Source organism: Dendrobium catenatum, unplaced genomic scaffold (assembly GCF_001605985.2).
Source record: "Dendrobium catenatum unplaced genomic scaffold, ASM160598v2 fragScaff_scaffold_671, whole genome shotgun sequence".
Classification (NCBI taxonomy): Eukaryota; Viridiplantae; Streptophyta; class Magnoliopsida; order Asparagales; family Orchidaceae; genus Dendrobium; species Dendrobium catenatum.
In genome coordinates, this window is record NW_021319133.1 from 444,877 (window position 1) to 469,582 (window position 24,706).

The following is a 24,706-nucleotide window of genomic DNA, read 5'->3' on the forward strand; positions in this document are numbered from 1 at the left end:
AGCTATAAAAGTGTTTATTATGTTATTTATTACTTTAGAAGATAATAATCATAGGAAAATGATCATTAAATAATAAATATCAGGGACATATCAATAATAATATTCTATTCAAAAAAGTATATGTATGTCTAGTTGTTTAAATTACAATTTAACCTTGAAATTATAAAAATAAATACATTATTTTGAAATATTGGATTATATATTAATTTTTTTTTTCTTTTACTGATTTTCTTAGATCCCATCAACATGCATTAAATACATTCATGAAAAATAAAAGAAATTAAATTAATGATCTCTTAATTTTCATTTATAGAAAAATGACATTACAAATTAATAAATTATAATTATATTTTAGATTTATTTTTCTACTGCAAAATATTACTAAAATAAATTATTCATATAATTACGTTACATTCAAATATAACAGAAAAAAAAATCTCCGGGCAAGTGAAGCTCCCACAAGCCCAAGGCCGTCGCAGCCCATATTAAGGGCGAACTCGAATCCATTCTTGGCTGGCTTGCTCGTGCGTGGCCACCAGCATCGCCATTCGCAGTTCCCGTTTCAATACCTTCTTCGAATCGACCATTTTCTTCTGGCGCGGCGCCGGCTTCTCTTTCTTCGGCCGATGTTCTGATCTCTTCTGTAACCTCTTTTGATCCGTCTGGTCCTTTCCTTCATCTCTTGACGCCCTGTCATTCAATTTTCGTTACGGAAAATCATTACCTTATTGCTCAGATTCTTGTTTACCTGTTTGTGTTTTTGTTTTTAAAGAATAGGGTTAGGGTCGTTTTTTTCGGAGAACATTTGTTAACTTAGATTACATTTGGGAAGGATGCTGTCCAGATGGAGCAAGGCAGCTTTTATTGTCCGGCATTTTGGCCCGCGCCAAAGAGTTGTGAGTTTAGAGGAACATTCTCCCCTCGGTCGAAGCTACTCTGGAGTTCCTGCGGCCGCAGCTTCTGCGTCAACAAGCTCTCCTGGTTCGGACCTGAAGCAGTCTTCTAGCAAACCAGAGGTGCGATCACTTTCTAATGGATCTCACTTTAAAATTCAGGAATTCAGGAAATGCGTTTGTTCTGAGCCGTTGTTTTTATATCTCTATTGCTACCATTGAGTTTATTGCTTGTTTACAAAAATTATATTTTGCTTTGGATAGAATGTGGATTATAGATTACTTGATTTACTGGAAATGCTTTGAAAAGTTAGATGATTTTAACTTGAGAACTATGAAAATTCCTATGATTATTAGCAACCACCTTAATGTAGCGTGTGATAAAGTTCAAGCAAGAATCAGCAGCACAGTTGAATTTGCAATCTAAACTTAAGGTATTTTTATTGTTTGGTTGGTCTTAACTATATGGGGCATTATGATAGGTTGCGTCAATTTGGGTTATACTAACTATGTAGGGCATGCTTGCATGAGTTTGGGTTCTATTCCAACTTGTCAATTGTTGATTTTGCCTTTGCCAAAGGTGTGCCTCTAAATTTTCACTAGCTTTTCCTCTGCTTTATTAATGTCCCAAAACTTGTTAGAATAGGTGTTTAGATAATTAAGCGAGTCTGGTAAAATCTAGATTAGAGGTAAAGTCTTTACGAATAAGTAGAAGGTGTTATTGGTAAGGTCTGAACTAGTCTTTCAATGGCCATCTGGGATAGAGACAAAATGGACGCAGATTACTGCCAGTAAGCCAGCTTTCATTCTTGTTTCCTTCCCTATTCTTTTTCAATCCAGAAGACATAAGTTAGGAAAATCGAGTCAATATCAGAACAAACACCTGATTGTAAAAGCTTTATTTATACCTATTGATAAGCATCCTTGATATGCAATATTATACCACATATAAACCTAATCTTATCTCAACCTTTTGGCCACTGCTACTGCTATGTTCTGAAAGCTTTTATCGGCTTGCAATTGCCACCTTTGATGGCTGACGGTCTTTCATCCAATGGTTGTTTTCCTGTTTTTGTTTTCTAGCTACTTGTATATGTATATACTTATCTTACTGTTGTAATGTTTAATGAAAACATATATTTAAAAAGAGGTGCAGTTTCTTTCCTATTCTTCTTCATTCTGAATTTATTGCAGTATTTCAGCAGATATCAACATGGTTTTAGGGCCCCTGTTTCCATGAGATTTTTCTTTCTTTTTTTGCAGTCTTTCTGTGATTGTAGTTGCTATATTGTTTGAATTGGCCCTCTCAATGGCTACAACGTCTTTCTTTGTCGATAATAGAAGTCTCACCTCCCAAACTAGCATAATAACACTTGGAAGCTTATGGATCAAAATTTGCTGCCGCTCTTTACTCCACAATTTCACCCAACTTACTGTCATATGTATTAAATCTGACTCTTGTGTTGATATTTGGCAAACCATCGAGCGGAGGCTTCAATCTACAATTTATTCTTGCTTACTTCAGCTGAAGAATTAATTGCATCACATTTCCAATATTTATTTGGTATTAAGAGCAAATGTGATGCTATTACTGCTTCAGGAACACCATTAGATTCTGAAGACTTAATCCTATATACACTTAATGGTTTCCCACCGACATATCAAACATTTAAGTCGGCCATTCGAACCAATCTTTATCCCATTGGTTTGGAAGAATTTTATGCCTTACTATGCAGTGAAGAACTTAATTTCACAACTGAATCCTCTTAGGAAACGTCTTTAACTCATTCATTTGATCCACAACTTGCTCTAATCACCAATCATGGTCGTGGATGTTCTCATTCTTCTTCCAGTTCTTCCAACATGGGTAGGCTAAGACTAACCTCTATTATCTCTTGACGCGTGCATGCTTTAGCAAATCGAGGTGTTCAACCATTTAATTCTTATCTTAAATGTCAAATTTTTGGAAAGCCTGGGCACTCCACATTGAAATGTTCGCATCTCGCTAACTTATCTTATTAATCTAATCCTCAAACCATGCTTGCAAGAAACTCTCAAGCTACTACTAATTGGATTATAGATGTTAGTGTCATTTCACCCTTAACTTTGGATGTCACTCAACTTCAACATTCTCAGCCATAGTTCATATTGGTAATGGAGACATGCTTCCTATTGCCCATGTTGGACAAGGTCTTTTGACACCGTATCATAAATTCCTTTTAATCTTCTCTTTCTTGTTCCTCATCTTTCACACAATCTTCTCTCTATCAATAAATTGGTTTCCAATAATTCATATTTCCCTATCAATGATTCGAGGACCAATCACACACTTCTCCATGGAAATATCACATTAATTATATTCAACTTGCACTAGCTTCTTAATTTTCTTTCATCACAACTTCATTATAGTCAAAACTATGGCATCGCCATTTGGGGCATCCATCTATTTCTTCATCTTCTCAATTGAACTTCATCACTCCTACCATTACTTCTACCTCTCTAAAAACCTTTCATTGTGATGCTTGTGCCCTTGCAAAGAGTTACAAATTACCTTTATCTAGTTCTACTTCATTTAGTAAAGAACCTTTTGAATTGCTTCTCATTGATGTATGGGACCCTTCCCCAATTTTGTTATTATAATGTTATAAATATTATTTACTCTTTATTGACAACTTTTATAATTATAGTTGGGTTTATCGTATGTGCAGCAAATCTGAATTACTTAAATATTTTAACATTTTAAAACCTTAGTTGAATGTCAGGTTGATAAATTTGTCAATATTCTTTATTCTGATGGTGGTTGTGAATTTGTCAATTAAAATTTGCAAATTATCTTAGCCAGTTTTGGCATTGTTCATCAACTTAGTTCTCTTTACATACCTGAATAAAATGACATTGTTGAATGCAAGCATTGGCACATTATTGAAATGCTATATAGCTTAATGCTTGATGCCAAACTTCCATTTCATTTTTGGGTGGATACCTTATTAACAGCTTTGTATTTAATTAACTGCCTACTATAATTAACCACCTCTAAATATTCATCTTATTAATTGTTGTATGACAAACCTTCTACTTATACTAATTTAAAAATAGAGCTGCTGTTTTCAGCTCATAAATTAAGGTTCATTCCCCTCATTTGCTGCCCATTTGGTTCCCCCACCTAGCTCTCCTTCCCGTGGCTGATTCCTCCCCCTTTGTTTGCCTATTCTAGTCCCCTAGCTGATGTCCTGGTTCCCCTGGTTTCCTTTTCCTGTTTCCCTGGCTGTTGTTCCGCTTCCCTAGCTGATGTCCCGGTTCCCCTTGTGCTGCCCCTTTGGTTCCTCCCCTGGCTGCCTGTCCTGTGGTTGCTTTACCCGGTTTTCTGTGTGGTTTTTTTGGGTGATGTTCTGGATTGAATGCTGGCCTTTAATGGGTTTAAATGAAGATAATTTGGGCTGTTTGGCTGCCCCTTTTTCTCCTATAAATATAAGGTGTTTTGTCAAAAAAAAGGTGTGATGGCTGATTTTTGGACATGAAAACCTGAGTGTTTTTTTCTTGGAAAAGCTTGAGAGCTTGTTCCACTTCTTGCTCTCCTTCTTGGGAAAGCTTACGAGCTTGTCCTCTACTTCGGAGCTGCTCCCTTGGGGGGGGGGGGTTGCAGTTGATGTGCCATGGCTTGTGGATTGATTTTTGGATTTTTACCCAAGCTTGGCTTGGTTGTTTCGAGTTTTGCTGCCTAGTTGGGTAGCTGCTGTGTTCTGCTACCTTTTTCAACTCATTATTGTGAGCTGCTGGCTTTTCAGCTCATTCATCTGCTGGCCTAGTTCATTCCCCCCATTGTTTGGCCATTCGGTTCTCTCCCAGTCGGGTTCTTTCCCCCTTAGCGCTGGCTGTGTCCTGCTGACCTTTCGGGTGTTGCTCCCTTCGGCTGCCTTTTGGCCTTCTGCCTCCCCTTTACTGATTGGATTCATTGGGCGGCTGTTTGGGCTGTTTGGCTCGCTCTCCTCTCCTATATATAAAGGCTGATTTGTGACATTTTAGAGCAGATTTTGGTGAGAAAATATTTGGAATGTAAAACCTACGGGTTTTGTTCAAGCATGCGAGCTAGCCCCCTTTCTCTTCTCCTCTCTTTGACTTTGTCTCGGGCTTCTTATCTATTGCTTCTCTTTGCAAGTTTTCACCCCATTTGTATCTTTCTTCTCAATCAATATAAAAGTTGTATGGTGTCTTGAGTCGTATTTTTAGGGTGTTATTGCAACGTGTTATGTCTTTTATTTCAAGTTTGTAGTGTCAAATTTTGTGTCTTATTTTTTGTATTAATTTTTTTCATTTTGAAAGGAAGACGATAGTGTACGCAATCTTAGTTTTTTCCAAAATTTTGTTTGCATCAATTTTTCAGTAAATAATTGCTAACTTCTTGTTTTTTGATTGTATAAGTTGTTATAATCGTTCTCATCTTTATACAACTATTATAAAAAAATTACCCCAAAATTTTTTAGTAAAAAAGAAAATGACATAAAAAACAATGGATGTGTGAGTTATCAGAAATACTTCAATGATGAAATATCATTGTAGCTGCCTTGTGTTTTATAAATGAGTACTTTGAGTCATATATTTACAAAATATCATGCATGACCTCTCATATATTGAAGACAAATGGATTGACAATCTACTTATAGGTAATCCTAGATGTTTCATAATATGTTTTTATATCTCAGTTAATTTTTATGGATCTCTTGAGTGACTTGAAAAGTATTCATGGGCTCCACGGTTCATCTTGTACTACAAATAAAGTATTAGCAACCAACTTATTATATCACCTAATAGGGTTATAAGAACAACATGTGAGTGATTTCAACATCCAATTGAGAATATTAATATTTATTTTTCTATTGAATTAGTAAATTGGTGAAATCAAAAGATGCTAGATTTCAAAATACGTCAAGAGATACATTGATAATGTTCGATATATGCCCTATTTCAAGGTACCATATATGATTATTATTTTTCTTTATTTCTAAAAAATTATCATATATAAAAAATTCTCGATTAGGATTGCATTGGAGTGATCGATGGAACTCATGAGGATTCTCATGTTCTAAATCATGAAAAGGTGGCAAATATAGGGTGATGGGGTTCAACGGCACAAATTAATATAGTAGTGTGTGACTTCAATATATGTTTTACTTTTATCATATCAGGTTGGGAAGATAGTGCACATGATAGTCGTATTTTCAAATTTGCTACTCGTAACTTATAAAATAACTTTCCTATGTTATATGAAAGTTAGTTGTTAAGACTAAAAGGGTTAACAATATTTATTTTTTCTTTAAATAAATGATGTATACTTCATAAGTAGTAAATATTATCTTGTAGATGCTGCTACCTAATGCTAGTTTTTTTGGCCATTTATGTATATAAATTATCATATTCTTGATTTAAAAAAAAAAGCCAATTGGTGCATGGGAGGCAAAACATATAACAAGCTACACTCTTCGTTATGTGGTGTGATTGATTGATTTTTGGATGCTTGGAAAGAGTGACTTTGCATGATATGCCCACATATTCTTTTAAAATGTAAGGAAAAATAGTAACAGCTATAATGATATTGCATAACTACATATGTTACCATCTCTCTTGAGATAGCTTAGAATTTAATATTTATGATACGGATTAATCCTACATACCAATAGAAGTGTATAAGTATTAAATTGGGCAGTTAATGTTAGATCTTGAAAAGATGTAATAGATTCTAATAAGAGGGATGGAGAATGTGCTAAGGAAATAATATAATTGAGAGAGCAAATCACAACTACATTGGTTAATGAGGAGCTATGCTGCACCGATACGGATACGACACGATACAGATACGGGACACGTAAATTTTAAAAAAATATAGGATATGGGTACGACACGGACATGGCATTATAATTTATAAATCATACATTAAAATTAAAAAAGCAATCAAAACATAATATTTGAAATTACAAAAAAAAAAAAAAGAAAGTAACATCATTTGTAGCCTTATAACTTATAATATCAAAATAAAAGTAAGTCTAGTACAACAACAAAAGCATAAACATAAATTGTCTAGCACATGAAGTTTCAACTATTCAATAGAAGGAATGATATGATTAGCTTCTTCAGTGGTTTGTCTTTGAACTTCTATATCATCTTCAATAAATATCATAGCTTCTAATTTAGGCTCATCAAGTGAAAGATTAGCAATTTCTAATATTCCCATATCATCAAGAGACTCAAATCCATCCCGGAAATGAGAGAACCTCGCTCGCAGTTGTGGAAGTAAATACGACGGGTCTTTTTTTTTCCTGTTTTTTTTTTTTTGTTTTTCAACGGACACACATATCGGATATGCGTGTCCTTTTGAAATTAACTAGTATTTTAATTGGATACGACAAAGCTGTATCCAACACGTATCGGTGCCGTATCGGAGGTGTATCCTTGTATTGGTGTATCAGATACAACACACCTTCATAAATAGGAGTATCGGTGCAACATAGATGAGGAGAATGAAGTTATTCGATATGCGTAAATGGATTATATTTTTATTTATATATTTAGAATTGCATTACATTTCAATATTTTTATTTAACATTTTTATGGTTGGTTTTAATTGATCAAATCATAATTATTTTTAAGAAATTACATCTGATTTTGTTTATTAGAAATATTTAAATTTTATGTGGTTAATAAAAAAGGGCATTAAGTTAATTTTGCTTATAAAGCAATAAAGCAACAACCTGGCAAATTGTGTTTTTCCCACAATAATGACTGCTTCAGCAACTACTTCAGGCGGTAAATTTTCCTACAACATTTTCACCACTAACTTTACCAAGAGTAGCAGCTATTCTAGACAGATTCTCAGACAAAAAGCAATACGCCAGGACCCCTAGTTGTGTTTCATTAAGCAAAATAATAAAAAAATCAGTCCCAAACGGACCTTGAATCTCAAGCCAAGTTTGTGAAAGAAGCGTCTTATTGTCTTGTTCAAAGTATGCTTTACTTATATGTATAGATTTTAGTTTTCTTTTATATTTGTCTGCACATATCTCTTGGAATTTAACATTTGCTATGCTTTTGTAGACATTACCTTACACTTTTTTCAACTTTTCCATTGTAACGTATTTTTGATAAGGTTTTGTAGGTTAAATTAAATTCCTTGTTCTGGTCTAAACCCAGTTCATTGGCTCTGCCTCCTGGTTCTCCTTTGAGAATAGAAGAACCACAGTATGAGGGCCTTCGGCATATAATGCTCAAGCTATTACTATTTTATAGTAAACAGAGCAGGTCAATCAGAGGGGCAAATGCTGTCTATAGGAGGATCATTTCTCAGGTTGATAAGCCTGCTATCTATGATGGTATACTTCTTTTGCTTGCTTTCATAATCAAAACACTTGGAAACTTTGTCTCTTTTTCATGCCTGTCTTTAATGTAAAATTCATGGCTTTGAGAAGATGGAGATTTTGCTTCATCTGATTACTAAACCCATCCTGCTTACTTTGTCATGAACTACTTTAGAATCTTACAGTCACTCGATGTTGTTTGATGAACATGAACAACAAAAGCTACCTTGCAATTGAATTTTGATAGGATTGCCTAAAAATTAAAAAGTAAATCGTATAGATTATGGTTGGTACTATAATACATATTGTCTTCCAGTTTTTGAATAGTAATATCTCAACATGCATGATTTGTATTTGATCCTTTTTATCTCTGACATTATTTTGATTGTCTGTGGTCTCTAAGTCTCAATATCTGTCAAATATAGACATGATACGTTAAATTGTCTACAGTAGGAAGGCTTTACGCCTGAGATACTCCAAATCTGACCATGGCACCTTCATTATCTTGAAATAACTGCATGTTCATGAACAACCTTCTATTTACATATTCATATAAGTTATTTTCATTTGCTTTGTAATATATTGATCCGTGCTTTTTAAGTTTAGGTTCATAGTTAACTTTTGATGTAAAAGTTTCTAAGAAAAAGAAGAGTGAAAGTATACATCCTTAAGTTGTTTGTAGTGTTGAAGTTCTTTGCGTTCTAGTTTCATATAATTTAAAGCAAATGGTGAGAATAATTTCTTTGACTTTTGCTGATAATCTAAGTTTTTATCAATGTTTGATGTCCATGTTTGGAGACCGAAGATTATATTGATATGCCTACCACTATCAGTTCTTCATAGCTAGATCTTAAAGCTTACTGAGGTTAGAATTATTTGCTTTTGGTAAACTTTTGGAGTGTTCCACCATCATGGCCGGAGCATCTAATTTTTTCTTGCATTTTTTAATATGTTTTTCATTTTTATTTCTTGTCCTTTTACTTGTACTCACATTATAGTTACTGATTAAATAAAAGCATGATATCATTGGGATTCTGAGAGCATTGTTGTTTCAGCACTCATAAGCTTTTATTGGTTTCATTTCTCAGTGAGATCTTCCATTTTATGCTCTTATCAATGAAGTTGGGAAAGACATTTGGTACTTGTATGAGAAAACTAAAACAATAAAAAGCATTAAAGTTTCTGCGTTTGCAGATACAAATCATGTAGACAAAAATCATGAAATGCATAACATGTAGTTGATTTGTTTTTTGTTACTATATATGGCCTATGCTATTTAAACTATTGATTGCCGAACATCATGCTTTCCAGGGAATGATATACGTTTGATGTTATCATTGAACGTAATATAGGGAAATTATAATATCCTCTATGATTGTACATTTTTACTCGCCTACTTTGTAACTTCTCTCTCATGCTGTGAGGGTGCATTATACAGCACCACCTCTTTTTTTTTGCCTCTGATCATGTAGTAGCAAAAATGGTACCCAAAAAAAAAATGATGGTTTTAAATTGGTGTAAACCATGACATTTAAGCTAAATGAGGCAATGTTGATTAGATCTATGGCCTAAAACTGATTGTAGTGTCCAAGCAAGTTTATTTAGATAAAGCTGTAGTTCAAAGAAAACAAGCTGGGGTGGTTGATATGTAAATTAGATGTTCCAAGGATTGGCCCTTATTAAGTGATTACTCATGCTTTGCTTTGTACTAAACGGCTGTGTAAGCTGCACACTTAATCATGTACCTTGAGATGGATCTACCTCCCTAGGAAAGAAAAAGTTAAAAAGAAAAAATAAAAAATCCTTTGCAATCACTTTTACTTTGTATTGTGTTAGACCCGGTCCAATGGACCGGTATAGCCGGTCCGACGGGATCGGCTTACGTGACTTGAGGCGGAACTCTTCCGCCTCCACGAAGAGCCGCGCGATCCGAAACCGCCCAGGGAGCCCAATAGGAAGGATTTTTGAGGGAATTAAGAGGGAAATTTGAATGTAGGGACTGTTTAGGGATTTCCTTTTGATTTGTATGCTTTAAATACTTTGTTTTCCTAGGGTTAGGGCATCTTGAATTTGGCTGCAATTTGAGATCTTTTGGATTTTAGGTTTCCTTTGGGCTCTAGCTGCGTCTAGAGATTTGGGAGAGATCGATCATTCTCTCGAATAGAGGATCAAGGGCATCTCTATTTCTCTCGGCTCATGCGGTCATTGATTCAGTCAGGGGGTTTCACTAGAAAGCCTACGCCCGTCCATTTCCATTTCACTTTAATCAAGTAATACAAATTATCTACTATTTTTTGTGATTTTGTGCAAATTTTTGTGAAGAATTCTAGCTGTTTTTAGAAGATTGATAGGAAATACTTATGATCCACAAGTGTTTCCTATCATATTGCTAACTGAATTTGAAGTTCTTGCCATAAAAACCAAATATGATTTCATCTTTGAACTGAATTCAATGTCTATTTTGCGGTTACATTGTTAGAATCAACCATTTCTTCTAATAGAAAGGTGACCATGATTGATTGTGATGGGCTATTTGTTTATTACTTTGCAATCCTTCCATAGGGAGGTATTTAAAAAAGAACTCTACTTCTTATTACTCCTCTTCTCTAATCATGTATAACTTATCTTGTATTAATGTTTAGATATTATGTGCCGTGCAATTATCTGCCACCAATCTCAAAGGATAAGGCTCATGATCAACTTGGATATCTTGCTTTCTGTAGTTATTGTATAATGTTATAAACTTGTAAAGGTTATCTTCTGGAAGACTGTTGTTCACTAGTAAAATTTTTAAGGCAAGTGGCTAAGCATACTGTGAATGAGGTAGGAAGGAAATCAGGTGAGGCGAAGCTTAAATTCATAAAAGTAAACCAAAAGGATATATTTATACTTGAATTGACAACCTATCACAACTCCAGGATGAACAGGTCGCACATGATTCATAAAGCTGGTCTAATGGGGATATGGAAAATGATGTTGCTGATGGTGATTGTCTACAATGTGTATTATGTGCTGTGGTCCTAGAACATATTAGAACAAAATCCAGAACAATATATGGCATCTTGAAAATATTTTATTGTCTTAGTAATCACCTGCATTCTTCATTTTTAACTCCTTTGAAGTACGTCTTTGTACATAGTGCACTCTCTGTTACTAAAATGAAAAAAAAAGGTAAGAATCATTGTTTCATTCATACTTCTGATGGATGCTGTTTTTGGTGTTTTTTGTCGTTTTAAAGGTTTGAGCTTCTTTCTATGTTTGACCATTGTTTTATTATAGCATGTTGAGCTTCTATCATTTCTCACGGTTACTTGTACATATGTTTTCAGTCTTTAACCTGGAAAACACGTTCAGAACTACTTTTTCTCTGCTGGTGCTTCATATGTGGTTATTTCTACGTCGGTTGAAGGAAGAGGGGAAGGAAGGTGCTGAATTCGGGCAATACTTATATGAGATTTACAACCATGATTTAGAAATGAGAGTTTCTAAGGCAGGGGTGAGTAAAAACTTGAGTATTTATTATTGAATTCTAATAACCGAAGGCTACCAAATTGCTTGAACTGGTTCTAACTGATTATTTGCCCAAATTGCTTGAACTGGTTCTATCTGATATTGTTTTTCAAATTTGATATGCACGTTTTGATTACATTATGTAGTTTGTGGAGTACAGCAATATCTTCTACTGTCGACATTTTAATTGCTGAAACCAGAGTAGTTTAGAAGGGGGAATCATTCATTGTCTGTGTCTGTATTGCTGAAATAATAGGGCTGTGGGTATCACACCCTCGCATTTTACCAAATTTCATGAATTAGCTCGAAGAATAGAGAAAATGATATTTTAATTTCTCTAGAACTACATTAGTGTCTTCATCTTCATTTGCCTTATCACAATTATTTTTGGCCCCTCATTTTCTATTCATTCTTCTTGAGTGTATTATATATTAAAACCTTTCTTCATAAATTATTTTAAACAACTTCTCTCTCTCTCTCTCTCTCTCTCTCTCTATATATATATATATATATATATATATATATATATATATGCATGCTAAGGATTTTATTTTTTCTTTACTAATCATTCAATATTAATTTTATTACTGAAATCTATTTTCAAATGCCATATCTTCAATGTATGTCATTGTAATTGCTCTTCTAATACAATCATTCTTTAAGTTATCCTTCATGGCTTCGCCTAATTCTAACTTGTTGGAGGGGAAATCGTTTTCTTGATTATATTATTCAATAGAGGACCTTTCTATTTATATTAGAGGGAGTGCAATATTTAAGGAACACCAAAAGAAGCATACACCTCTTATTAAACATTGATGCGGGCAAAAAATATAGGGGAGCCTATATCTCTTGAACCCACAAAAGAAGAGGAAACGAAGCACCAAGATAGAAGGGAATCACTTAGAGATATTATAATAAACTCTTATATTTCAAACCTAAAATAAACTTAGAAATAAAAGACTTACAACTCTTTAAAATTTAAACGACTAGCAAACAAAATGACATCCTAAAATTGCTTCACAATTAGAAGATGGATACAGGTGGAGTGACACTTGCGGAGAGACGAAAGAGATTAAAAGCCGAGAAGAAAGGTTGGAAAGAGCTCGCAAGATTTCCGGAGGGGATGAGAAAGAAGACGGACAATGCTCGCAAGCTTTTCCAAACAAACCCGTAGGTTATAGCTTTTCCAAAAATAACATTTCATTCACTATTTTAAACATTACAAGCCCCTCATATTTATAGGTATGAAAGGAGAATACCAAAAGACACAAACATTGAATTCTCATTGGAATTCCAAACATCACAAACCGTAAAACCCTATTGCTTTTTACGGAAAAACAGCCCAAGCCTAGGAACCGAAGGAGCAACCACGGGAGCCAAGGAGGCCACACGGAACCAAGGCGCCAAAGCCACGGGAAAACTCCCAGGCTCGGAAAACCAGCAGCCGGCCAGAAATCCAAGGGGTAAAGGCACGGAAAACAGCAGCCCATGGTGGAAGCCAAGGAGCCACGGCATGGAAAAACGAAACAACTTTTTTTTGGGATTCCAAAAGCCCTTTTTGGAACCCAAGAGACATCATAAATAAAAACAATAAAAAACTATATAAATAACATTTAATAAAATGATAAATATGAACTAAAATGTTAGCTAATAATGAGCTAACCCTTAGTTCAATAAGTGAGCTAAAGACCAGCTCATAAATGAGCTAAAATTTTAGCTCAATTTTGATTGAGCTAGTAAACTCGAGGGAAGCCAAAATTGATTTATTTTGGACATGAGTTGACCCCCCCTTTGTCTACATCAGACTCCCCTTCTTGAGAACTCATCTCCCAATGAGTTAGCTTTGGTTTCTCTTGAGGAGGTGAATACTATGCATCCAGCTCTTTGATCTTATCTTCAAATTTCTTTAAAATTTGTTCCTGCTCTTTTTGAACTGCCTTTGTAGATATGATTTCCACTTCTCGAATTTTTTGATCACATAAGAACATGTGATATTGAAGCTTGTATAGACGGTCTTGAAGCGGATCAGTTGAATCGCCTTATGTAGAAATCCATCTGTCCAACGGAAGCGGGGCATCAGGATTATCTGAATTTCATGGACTATTGGATTGCTAGCAATGTGGATAGTAGCTTGATTACACTGTTTAGCATTCTCAGGACAACCTCCCTATGGTTCTTTGGATTTTTCATGAGATACTAAACCCACCTAGAACAGAGGGTGTATTAATTCTTGTGACAGTTAGATGAATAAGATTACTGATAGACGCCAATAGTAAATAAAATGTTTAAAACCTTCCTCATTCTTTAATATTTACAGAGTTTCCAAGTGCGAGTTACATCCAAGAAGACTTATTTCTTCAAAAAAGATTGTAGGTGTTTTTTTTTTTTTTGGGAAGACAGACATTTGCTTCAGTATAAGCAAACTCTTTACCAAAAAAGTACTTTGAGCGCACCATATTTTTATTTCAACAAATTTGAAGTATCATTTCCAGGAGAAAAATATTATTAGCATAAGAGCAAGTGTGTTGAATAAAGATAGAACAATCAATATTAGTACTATATATTATGACATTAGCTAGAAATTTTTGTAGTTTATCGAACCAGGCACAAGAACTTTTTTCAGTGCATATATAGCCTTTTGAAAATTGTATAATCTTCTTCCTTTGGGCAAAATATCTAAGTGGTTGTCCCTTTTACATTTTGTTATATCCCTATGGAGAAATGCATTGCTGATAACATAGTCCACCCTTAAGTAATGATAATAGAGGGAGAAAGAAATATAGAAATAAGCTGAGCAACATACTAGAAAGTCTCAAAGTAGTCTATACCATTGACTTGTGTATTAGGCCGTGTAGCATTCAATAGAGCCATTAGGATGGAACTTAATTATAAATACCTAATGACATGAAATGGGTTTAACCTTAGGAATGAAGTATAACGATATCCCAGGTGTGATGATTAATAAGGACGCCTATTTTAGTGTCTATTATGATTGAGCACAACCTCCTAATAAGCCCTGGGAGTTTAGGTAGCAGTTAAAGACAAGCTAAATTGTCAAAATGACCAGAATAGATGATAAAAGTTCATAAAACGTGTAGTAGATGGTCGGTATTGGTGTTTACCTATTTTTAGAGCAATATGAAGATGCAGATTTGAATGCACAATTTTAGGCTGATGCTTGGTCTAATAGACAAGATGGTGGGATGTGTTTTAGCAAGAGTAGAATTGGGTCTGTAAGTATCAACTTGCAAGGGAGTAACAAGCATCAGGTTAGGTATAAACCTCAATGCCATGCTATATAGAAAATCATTTTCTCATATGTATTATTCAGTAGTGAATCCCTATATAGAAAATCATTTTAGAATAAATACAATGCTCTAAGGAACACCCAAATAAACAAACATCACTTTAAATATAGAAAACCTTTGCCCACTAACTCAAACTAACATTCAACAATCATCTTGACATTTTCCTCTATTAGCATAACACTATTGTTCATATCACGCTTTTACTTCATCAGCAACATTTTTCTTCCCATCACTTGGATCGATATAACATAATTGACCCAATTGTAATTTTATAAAGTTTATTTTAAGCATCTGTGATATCTCTTTTCACATAATACTCTTGAAGCACTAACTCATTTTAATCACTAAACATTATTCTTAAAGTCATATTTTCATCTATATTGCCATTATGTAGAATAGATTCAATGTACTTAAACCCCTTTGTACCTAGGTCTATTTTATCTTCTAATAATATGGAATAATGATTATTAATACGGTGCTTACTAAAACTATATATCACGTTGTTAGGGCATGTTGTACGATAGAAAAGTAACCCTCAAACTTAAGGGAAAATTTTATAATGTAGTGGTGAGACCTGCAATACATTTTGGCGTAGAATGTTGTTCGTTAAAAGTGATGCATAAAACTAAGTTAAGTATTGTAGAAATGAGGATGCTCAGGTGGATGAGTGGCTTAACACTTAGAGACAATGCGAAACGAGTATATATGTGAAAAGTTTGGAGTAGCTCTAGTGGAAATAAGATAAGAGAGTCTCACCTTAGATGGTTTAGTCACATAAAACATCGGCCTTCTAATGACCCTATTAGGAAAGTAGATATTATAGATCCAGCTTATGTTAAGAAAGATAAAGTTAAACCTAAAAAGGCTTAGTTAGAAATTATTAAACATGCCATTTTTTATTATATTTAAATGAGATTTTAACTCTTAATAAACACAATGGAGAAAAAAAGATTCATGTAGCCGACCTCACATAGTGGGATGAAGGCTTGTTTTTGTTGTTGTTGTAGTAGTAGTAGTAGTATGTAGTTAGGGCGTATTTGAGATCTTTTTGGTTTTTGCTTTTGAAAAAAGAGTTCAAGTGGTGATAAATTATATTTGTTAATTTGTTTTTAAAATTATTATTTTTATATAGAAAACGAGTTTTAGGTATTTTTTAATATTTCTAAAGCAGGTTTTATTATTTCCAAAAAACCGACAAAGGCTCCCGGGTCGCCTTCTCCCCTCAGTCCTTTTATGTCATTCACTATATAACTACAACTTCATCTCCAAGTAATGTGGCTTCATTACCTTCCATCATTGTAATTTCCACCTCGAAGATGTGTGACCGTCATGAATAAGTGCTCTATGTTTTAAGCTGGTGGGTTTCATGCAGAGAATAAGTTCTCTATTTGTTTGCCTTCAAGAGTTCATAGAGGATAAAAACCCCAAACTTCTTCCTAAATAGCAATCTTAAAGATCATAGGAGATGCAGCAAGGAGTGATGATGAATATGAAGAAGACCTCATGGTTCTAATGTAATGGAGATGAGTGTGGAAGACACATAGTTAGTGAATGTAGATGCGCAGATTTAGACAATAAAATAAGTTTTTTTATTTAAATATTTGAAATCAACAAGTGTATGCTAAAAAACTTTTTCATGTTAAAACAAAACAAATTGAAAGATAAAAATAAAAATGATCCTAAAAGGTCCTTTAGTCTTTTCATCAACTAATTATGTTATTCTAAATATATATTTTTAATTATTTTAACTTTTTATTCTTTTCAGGCCTGCAATGCTTTATGGTGCCGAATGTTGGCCATTAAAAGAGAAGCATAATACTAAGTTAAGTGTGGCAGAGATGAGGATGCTCAGGTGGATGAGTGGCTTTACCCTTAGAGATAGGATACGAAATGAGCATATATGTGAAAAGGTTGGAGTAGCTCCAGTAGAAGATAAGATTAGAGAGAGTCGCCTTAGATGGTTTGGTCATAAAACGACGGCTTTCCGATGACCCGGCTAGGAGAGTAGAGGTATTAGATTTGACTTTTGTTAAGAAAGGTAGAGGCAGACCTAAAAAGACTTGGTTAGAAAATATTAGGAATGACCTTTATTTATTAGATTTAAATGAGAATTTGACTTTTAATAGGACACACTGGAGGAAAATGATTCATGAAGCCGACCCCACGTAGTGGGATAAATGCTTGATGTTGTTGTTGTTGTATTCTTTTCAACAAATCTCTTAGAGATTAGATTTGCCATCTTTGAAAATAAACCAATGCATCTCAATTTGAATACCTTTGTAACGATCTCCTTAACTAGTTCTTAAAAGATTTGGACTTGATATAATCTTTGATATTATTCTACCATAATTGGGAACTATTTGGTTAGTTCACAACTTCTAATACTAGTCAATGCTCTGTCATTGTTATCATTAATACCTTCAACATATTTTTGGCACACAACTTTCTTCGTTGTTATGCGCTAATTCTATTATTATGACGTTCGGTTATTTTATCATTCAAAATCAATAAAAGTAATATGAAGATCATCTCCCTATTGTAAGGGCTTTTCCATTAATTGTATTAACCCAAAAAATTGCTTTTTATAATAACTGGTATTACCATGAAACAAAATTGCTTATCCAAACTAAAGTATTTTTGTAAGTCTTTGTTCATTTACTTTTTAGAGATAGGTCTACTATGGAAGCTATACATTTATTGAGAGGTTTGATGGAGAAATATAGAGAGAATAAGGAGGATCTATATATGATATTTATTGATTTAGAGAAAACATATGATAAAGTTCCAAGAGAAGTTCTATGGAGAGTTCTTGAAAAGAAAGGAGTGAATAATGTTTATATTCAAATCATTAAAGATATGTATGCAGTAGCTATTACTTGTGTTCAAACACAAGGTGGTTTGACCAAGTATTTTCCTATTTCGGTTGGATTACATCAAGGATCATCCTTAAGCCCATATTTTTTTGCTTTAGTCATGGATGTTCTCACTAGACATTTGCAAGAGGATGTACCTTGGTGTATGCTTTTTGCTGATGATATTCTTCTTGTTGATATGACTAGAGAGGGAGTTGAAGGTAAACCTGAATTATGGAGGTCAACCTTAGAGTCTAAAGGTTTTCGCTTGAGTAGATCTAAAACTGAACATATGGAGTGTAATTTTAGTAGTAATAGACCTAGTGAGGGGATTGTGACTTTGGGCGATCAAGTTATTAATAAGAGTACACATTTTAGATATCCTGAATCTATTGTTCAGAGTGATGGTGAAATAGATTGAGATATTATCAGCAAAATTCAAGTTGGATGGTTGAAGTGGAGGAATGCATCGGGCTTGTTGTGTGATAGAAAAGCCCTCCCTCAAACTTAAGGGAAAATTCTTTAAGATGGTGGTGAGACCTGCAATGCTTTATGGTGTCAAATGTTAGCCATTAAAAGAGAAGTATAATACTAAGTTAAGTGTTGCAGAGATGAGGATGCTCAGGTGGATGAGTGGCTTTACCCTTAGAGATAGGATACGAAATAAGCATATAAATGAAAAGGTTGGAGTAGCTCCAGTGGAAGATAAGATTAGAGAGAGTCACCTTAGATGGTTTGATCACTTAAAATGTTGGTCTTCTGATGACCCGGTTAGGAAAGTAGAGGTATTAGATTTGACTTATATTAAGAAAGTTAGAGATAGACCTAAAAAGACTTGGTTATAAAAAGACATGGTTAGAAAATATTAGAAATGATATCTCTTTATTAGATTTAAACAAGAATTTGACTTTAAACATGACACAATGGAAAAAAAGGATTCATGTAGCTGACCCCATGTAGTGGGACAAAGGCTAGATGTTGTTGTTGTTGTTGTTTGTTCAATTACTTTCTTCTGTAACTTTATTGCATGATTCATAAATTTGATTCTCTTATAATTAACATAATCTTGAATATCTCACATGTTCTTTAATGTTGATGCCCAAGTACTTTTTCTCCAATCATTTAATATCATTTTAGTGTTCAAATTTTATTTGAAAATATTTTTTAAGCTACTTATTGAACTATTCCCCATTATTATTAAAGTCTCGTTGGATATCTCATTTGGATCGAAAGCTTTACCTTTATGCATCTTCTTTAAAGTTAACTCCACTACTATTTTAGATTAATATATCACTTACCTCATTGTTTTGTTCATTATGTTGTTCTAAAATAATTTTTTATTTAAAACTCTAATTTAATAATTTTTCAAAATTGCCCTTTCATTATTTATGGATTTCTTCATCATTAGCTAAGATCTTATTATCTTAGCTTCTATTATATCTGACTTTCTTAAGTCACTAGATCTCTTATCTTTTACCTTAACTATTTTGTATGCCATTTTTTTCTCGTTCTTTATTACCAACTATATTTAAGAATTTCCCCTTCCTTACTTACCTCTTTCCTTATCATCAAAAGCAATTAAAAGCTATTACTTTTTCTTTGCTGGCCACCTTTGAAAGAATTTTAATTTTCTTGTAAATATTATGAGTTTCAATACTATTAATTTATGTTACTCCCGAAAAATTTATTTCTTTTCTTGATAGCATTTTTTATCTTCCCACTTTATTGTCAAGCCTCCTTACATATATATACGATATATCTCTAAACTATTCAAACTTTAAAGTAATCTTGTTAATGGAACTACGACTACGCTAGTATGACATATGTTTCTTCCTTGGGCTTATGATACATTCTGAAATTACTCGGTGTGCATAAAGCTATAATTGCTGATCGAATATCAATTATATTTATCTATGGTCACATTAATTTTTGAGATTTTTTCCTACATTATGAGTATTAATAGGATTAGAGAAAACATCTTAACGCATTAAAGTGTATATTCTCATAAGGTTATGGAAATGGCAACTGCTGCTTAGAGTTCACTTTTCTTCACTTACTTTTTGACGCAGGTTTAAGACTAGCTTCTAGGTGCCACCTATTTTAAAATCTAGGTCTGGTCCAGGTGCCTAACTACTAGTTGCTTGATTTTTTTTTTCTGTTTTGGTTCGAAGTTGGGCACTTAAGTGCCCAAGACTGGCACCTAGGTGTCACACTCTTTAGATGTATACTTAAATCTATTTTTCATTGGAAAAACGTAATTTTCTTTTATGTAGATTTGTTGTATTAGTTGTCTAGGTGCAAGTAATTAGTAATTAGTTTCCTTTTTTTTCTTATATCTAATTTAGGGTAGAGATGAGATCTGATCTATACAAGATTGAATGTAATTGAAAAGTCACTTTTTTGTGAATAAAATTTTTCTTATTGTGTTTTTAAAATTTCAAATCACTTTTTTCCCTTCTAGTTCTAAGCTAACTGGCTCAGGTTGAGGTCTTAGCAAAGTTACTAAATTCTCAAAGGTTGAATTTTCAATTTGGTCATCTATTATCTAGCAAAGGAGAACATGTGGGGCGAGATCCAACGACTTCAGCAATGCCTTGCACTCTACTGTCACAGAAGGCATGGTCACACATCAAATTTGAGAGGACCATGGGGAGAAGAAGATCCGTTCCTCCAAATGGTTTCTAGTGAGTGAGAAGATGTACTGTGTCATCACTACGAACCAAGGGGATAACAGCAAGGCTTTGACATGAAGGTGAACATCTTAGATTTTAAGGGAAGACTCAACGTTGATAATTTTATCTTGTGGATGGAGATTTTCAAAGAGTCTTTGATACAAAGAAGTTTCCACAAACACAACATGAAGTTGTTTTTCATTAAGCTTTAGAAGTTTGAAACCTTTGGTGGGGGAACTTGAAGCAACAATGCTCTCATAAAGCAAAGAACAAGATCACTACTCGAGAGAAGATGAAGAAGATATCAAATTACTGTTGACACGACACATTCCTTGCTCTGCTATTCTGCCCTAGCTTGACTGAGGAATTCTTTTGGGAATTCAAACACAAATATGTTAATTATGGCCCAGGTTACTATATGTAAGAATATCATCCAAACTTATAAATTAGAAAAATTTGGTCATTCTATTTTAACAAAGGACCGTACCCTAGTTTAATAGTTTTGCAGTTGCTATCCCGATGATGATTTTCCACCCTTTTGCTTTTGGGCCGATTGTGGACGAGGAGGGATTAAAACCCCTAACACTGTGTTTCATAGCCATGTGATTTAATCTTCTAAGCTACACGCCTACAAAGGCATGAGAGAAAGATTATCTAGTGATTATGAGGCTTTGACTCTTGATTGAAAGTGATGCCTAAGGCCTTTGCCCTGGAATCTAATAGAAAGGGAGGTGGTAGTTTTGGTTTTTCATGGTGTTAAACGGTTGAATAATGAAAATGGATGACGAGTGCTTAATTAAATTGATCATGTAGGAACAAGGTGCAAATCTCTTGGTCTGTTAGGATGCCTTAATGTTGATGCCCTTCAAAGTCCTTTGCCATGTCCAATTTGATATTCTTCAACAAAAGGATTTGTCCATATAGGAATAGAATGATAAGTTTGAGTATCTCATGTTGAAGTGCAATGTGCTTTAAGCTATGCGCATAAAGGAAATCAACAGAAGAGATGCATTCATGAATCACTAGTGTGGTAGAATTGCAATATATTGGATATTTTTGATGTAGTTAAGCTACCAATGAGGGTCAAGCGGTAGTGGCTATCTCCAAATTCAATGCCACAAGAATCACAATAATGACGAGAGTCTTCACAGTGACTTCATTGCTAGACCCACAAAATTGGCATTCATGTCCAATAAGCCAAACTATGACCAGAACAGTAGGAACAAAAATGCGCCTTCCAACCCCAAACATGGAGTGTTTCAAGTGCCATGGATTTGGATACATTGTTTTCAATTATCCCAATCGACATATGATATCCTTGGTCGTGTAAACAACCCAATAGAATGAAGCATAGAGAGTATGATTATTTGAAGAATGAAGAGGTGCTCTAAAGCAGATGAAGGGGATTTACTTGTTTGTCAAGTGTTGAACACGACAATAGCGAAATCAAAGGATTGGTTGTAGCGCAACATATTTCATGCTCATTGCATTCTATAGGGCAAGGTGTATATTATTATCGATGGGAAAAGCTGCAGGAACATTATACCTACGAAGGTGGTGGAGAAGCTGTGTTTCTAGACCCACAAGCATCCAAAGTGGTACAAGCTATTGTAGTTGGGAAAGGGGAATGAAATCAATGTGGCAAAGAGATGCTTGATCAATTTCACCATTGAAAAAAAATTCCAAGGCCAGATTAGGTGTGATGTCATTCCAATGGACGTCTAAAGTATCTTATTAGGGAGATCGCAACAATATGATCAACATAAAATCCATCATAGCTATGAGAACATCTACACTTTTAAGAAAGATGGAGAAAGGATCATGTTGTTCCCTTTGCAAAATGAGTTTGTTTAAAATCAATATTTATAGACACAATGTAGGAGATGAAGATTACCTATATGCTATGATCGTCCTAGAAGAAAATCTTGAGGACAAATCCCTTTTTAAGGAGGTCCAACCCTAGCTACAATATTATCATAACATCTTTCATTCGAGAGATGTGAGCTGTGATTTGTGTTTTTTTTTCTTTTGCATTATTTTGTGGGTGGGATCAGATTATTGATCAATCAGAACTTGTGCATAATAAATTGCCATGCCAAACCATTGGTCAAAGTCTATTTGAAGTCATGTATGGCCCCTTCGCTCCTATTGAACTCTTAATCCAAAATCCACCGTCACATAAATCAATATTGATGCAGATAAAAGACTCAGGGAGATTAAAAACCTAAATTAGATGGTTTGTGATATGACTGAGAAGCAAAAACTAGCCAATTATCATAAACATGCCAACAAATTTCAAAAGCAAAAAATTTCAAGGAGACAGTTTGGATTCATATAAGAAAGAAGAGATTTTCATCAGGACCATATGCCAACACAAAACAAGAGCTGATGGACTTTTTGGGTTATCCAATGCATATGAGAACACCTACAAGATCAAAATGCCAGGTATTACAATGTTTCCGCCACTTTTGATTCAGTAGATCTATCACCTATCACGACCCCGATGTTGTTCAAGATATCCTAGATGATTCTTCTCCAATCCAAGGTGATTGACACCATGTCAAGATTGGTGCTTGGGAACCAAGATTCATTGTTTGGGTGTCACCTGCTGCAGAATCTAGGATTGAGTCCCGGCGGTGCCAACTGTTCAGTTTTTGTTTGTTTGACGTTAAGCTCCTTAGCGTCCAAGACTGGCACTGCTTTGCAGACCCGCCTGAAAATGTTTTCTTACAGCGCAAGAGTAATTTATTTTCTTTATTTGTTGTATCCAATTTAGAGTGGAGCTAAGATCTGCTATAGAGAACATTTATTGTAATTGAAAAGACTTTTTTTTTATGTATAAATAGGTTCAGTTGGCTGGTGTTGAACTCTACATGTTGGTCTGTAAGGTAACGTTTATTAGCTTATTCCAAAATTTTGTGGCATAGGCGTTGAAATTTTGATTTTATTTGAAGCTTTGTGTATTTTTTAAACATGGTCAAATTTAGGTCAACAAAACTATGACTTACGAAAATTTGAGCTTTTTGCAGTGATTAAAGAACCTAAAAATATTATGATTATGATGCAACCCTAAGTTTTTAAGCCAAGTAGGAGAACACTAGGAATGCCAATGATAACACTCCCATTCAATAGAACATAAACAAACAAAAATATTGGAAACTAAGTAGGAAACTAAACTTATAAAATTGTTAGGAAGACACAAAATAACCAAACAACTATATTAAAATACCCTCAGAACAACCACGAATGGTCACCTCACATGCGAATCATGAAAATAAGGAATGAGCTCAAAGGATAGGACAAACGAACTAACACCACATACAACTGGACACAACACCACTTACTATTCATAATAGTTTAGAGAGAAAGATACAAATGGAATGAAAACCGTGGAGAGAAGAAGTAGAAAGAAGTCCGAGATGAATTAGTAGAGGGAAGATAGAGGACAACTCGCAAGCTTTTAAGAAGCCCTCAAGTTCTCATAATAGTTTAGAGAAGAAAGATACAGATGGAATTGTAACCATGGAGAGAAGAAGTAGAAAGAGGTCTGAGACAAAGTAGTAGAAGATAGAGAGAAGATAGCTCGTAAGTTAAGAAAACCCTCAGATTTTTTAAATGATCATACCCTCCAAAACTCTTTTTCACAAAGGAATACAACCTCAATTTATAGGGAGAAAGAGGGATGGGTATTTATTATCCCACATAAATATGCCACTAAAGCCCTTCCAAATCTGTCTATTCATGGAGAAGTCAAAGCAAATAGCACAGGGATCAGCAAGGGAAAGAAACCGAGCATCCAGCTTCATGGAAACCAAGAAAACAGCAGGGATACCGAGAAGCCACATGGGGAAACCAAACAACAGGAGGTAATTCAAGCAATCAACAGGGAAAACGAGTAGACAGTAGAGAAAATAAGAAGACAACATGAAAATGGAAAAGACAACATAGAAATTTAGAGGAGCCACAGGAGATAGAGAGCTAGAAACACAAGTGGAAAACCAATGTAATGAACCTGCCTAAGAGCACCAAACCCAAGTATGATCATAGGTTGTTTTCCATCATAGGGCCATATAAAATAAACTTCCATAGCATCCAAAAATATAAGAAAAAAAAAAAAAAACATAA

At 34.3% G+C, this 24,706-nt stretch overlaps 1 protein-coding gene across 6 annotated transcripts in view; it reads left to right on the top strand.

Annotated features, from left to right (window-relative positions):
• Positions 1-448: 448 nt before the first annotated feature.
• LOC110105646 (ubiquinol-cytochrome-c reductase complex assembly factor 1) overlaps positions 449-24,706 on the top strand; it is a 50,053-nt gene continuing 25,795 nt past the window's right edge. Inside the window, exons 1-4 of one of the 6 annotated variants that reach the window (XM_020835235.2) lie at positions 449-750; positions 833-1,016; positions 8,041-8,254; positions 11,569-11,735. In XM_020835235.2, the coding sequence (XP_020690894.1) occupies positions 834-1,016; positions 8,041-8,254; positions 11,569-11,735 (564 nt within the window). In that variant the 5' untranslated portion in view covers positions 449-750; position 833. Of the gene's footprint in view, positions 751-772; positions 1,017-8,040; positions 8,255-11,568; positions 11,736-24,706 lie in introns of all 6 variants that reach the window. The other 5 variants (XM_028695744.1, XM_020835233.2, XM_020835230.2 and 2 more) reach the window with 5 other exon arrangements.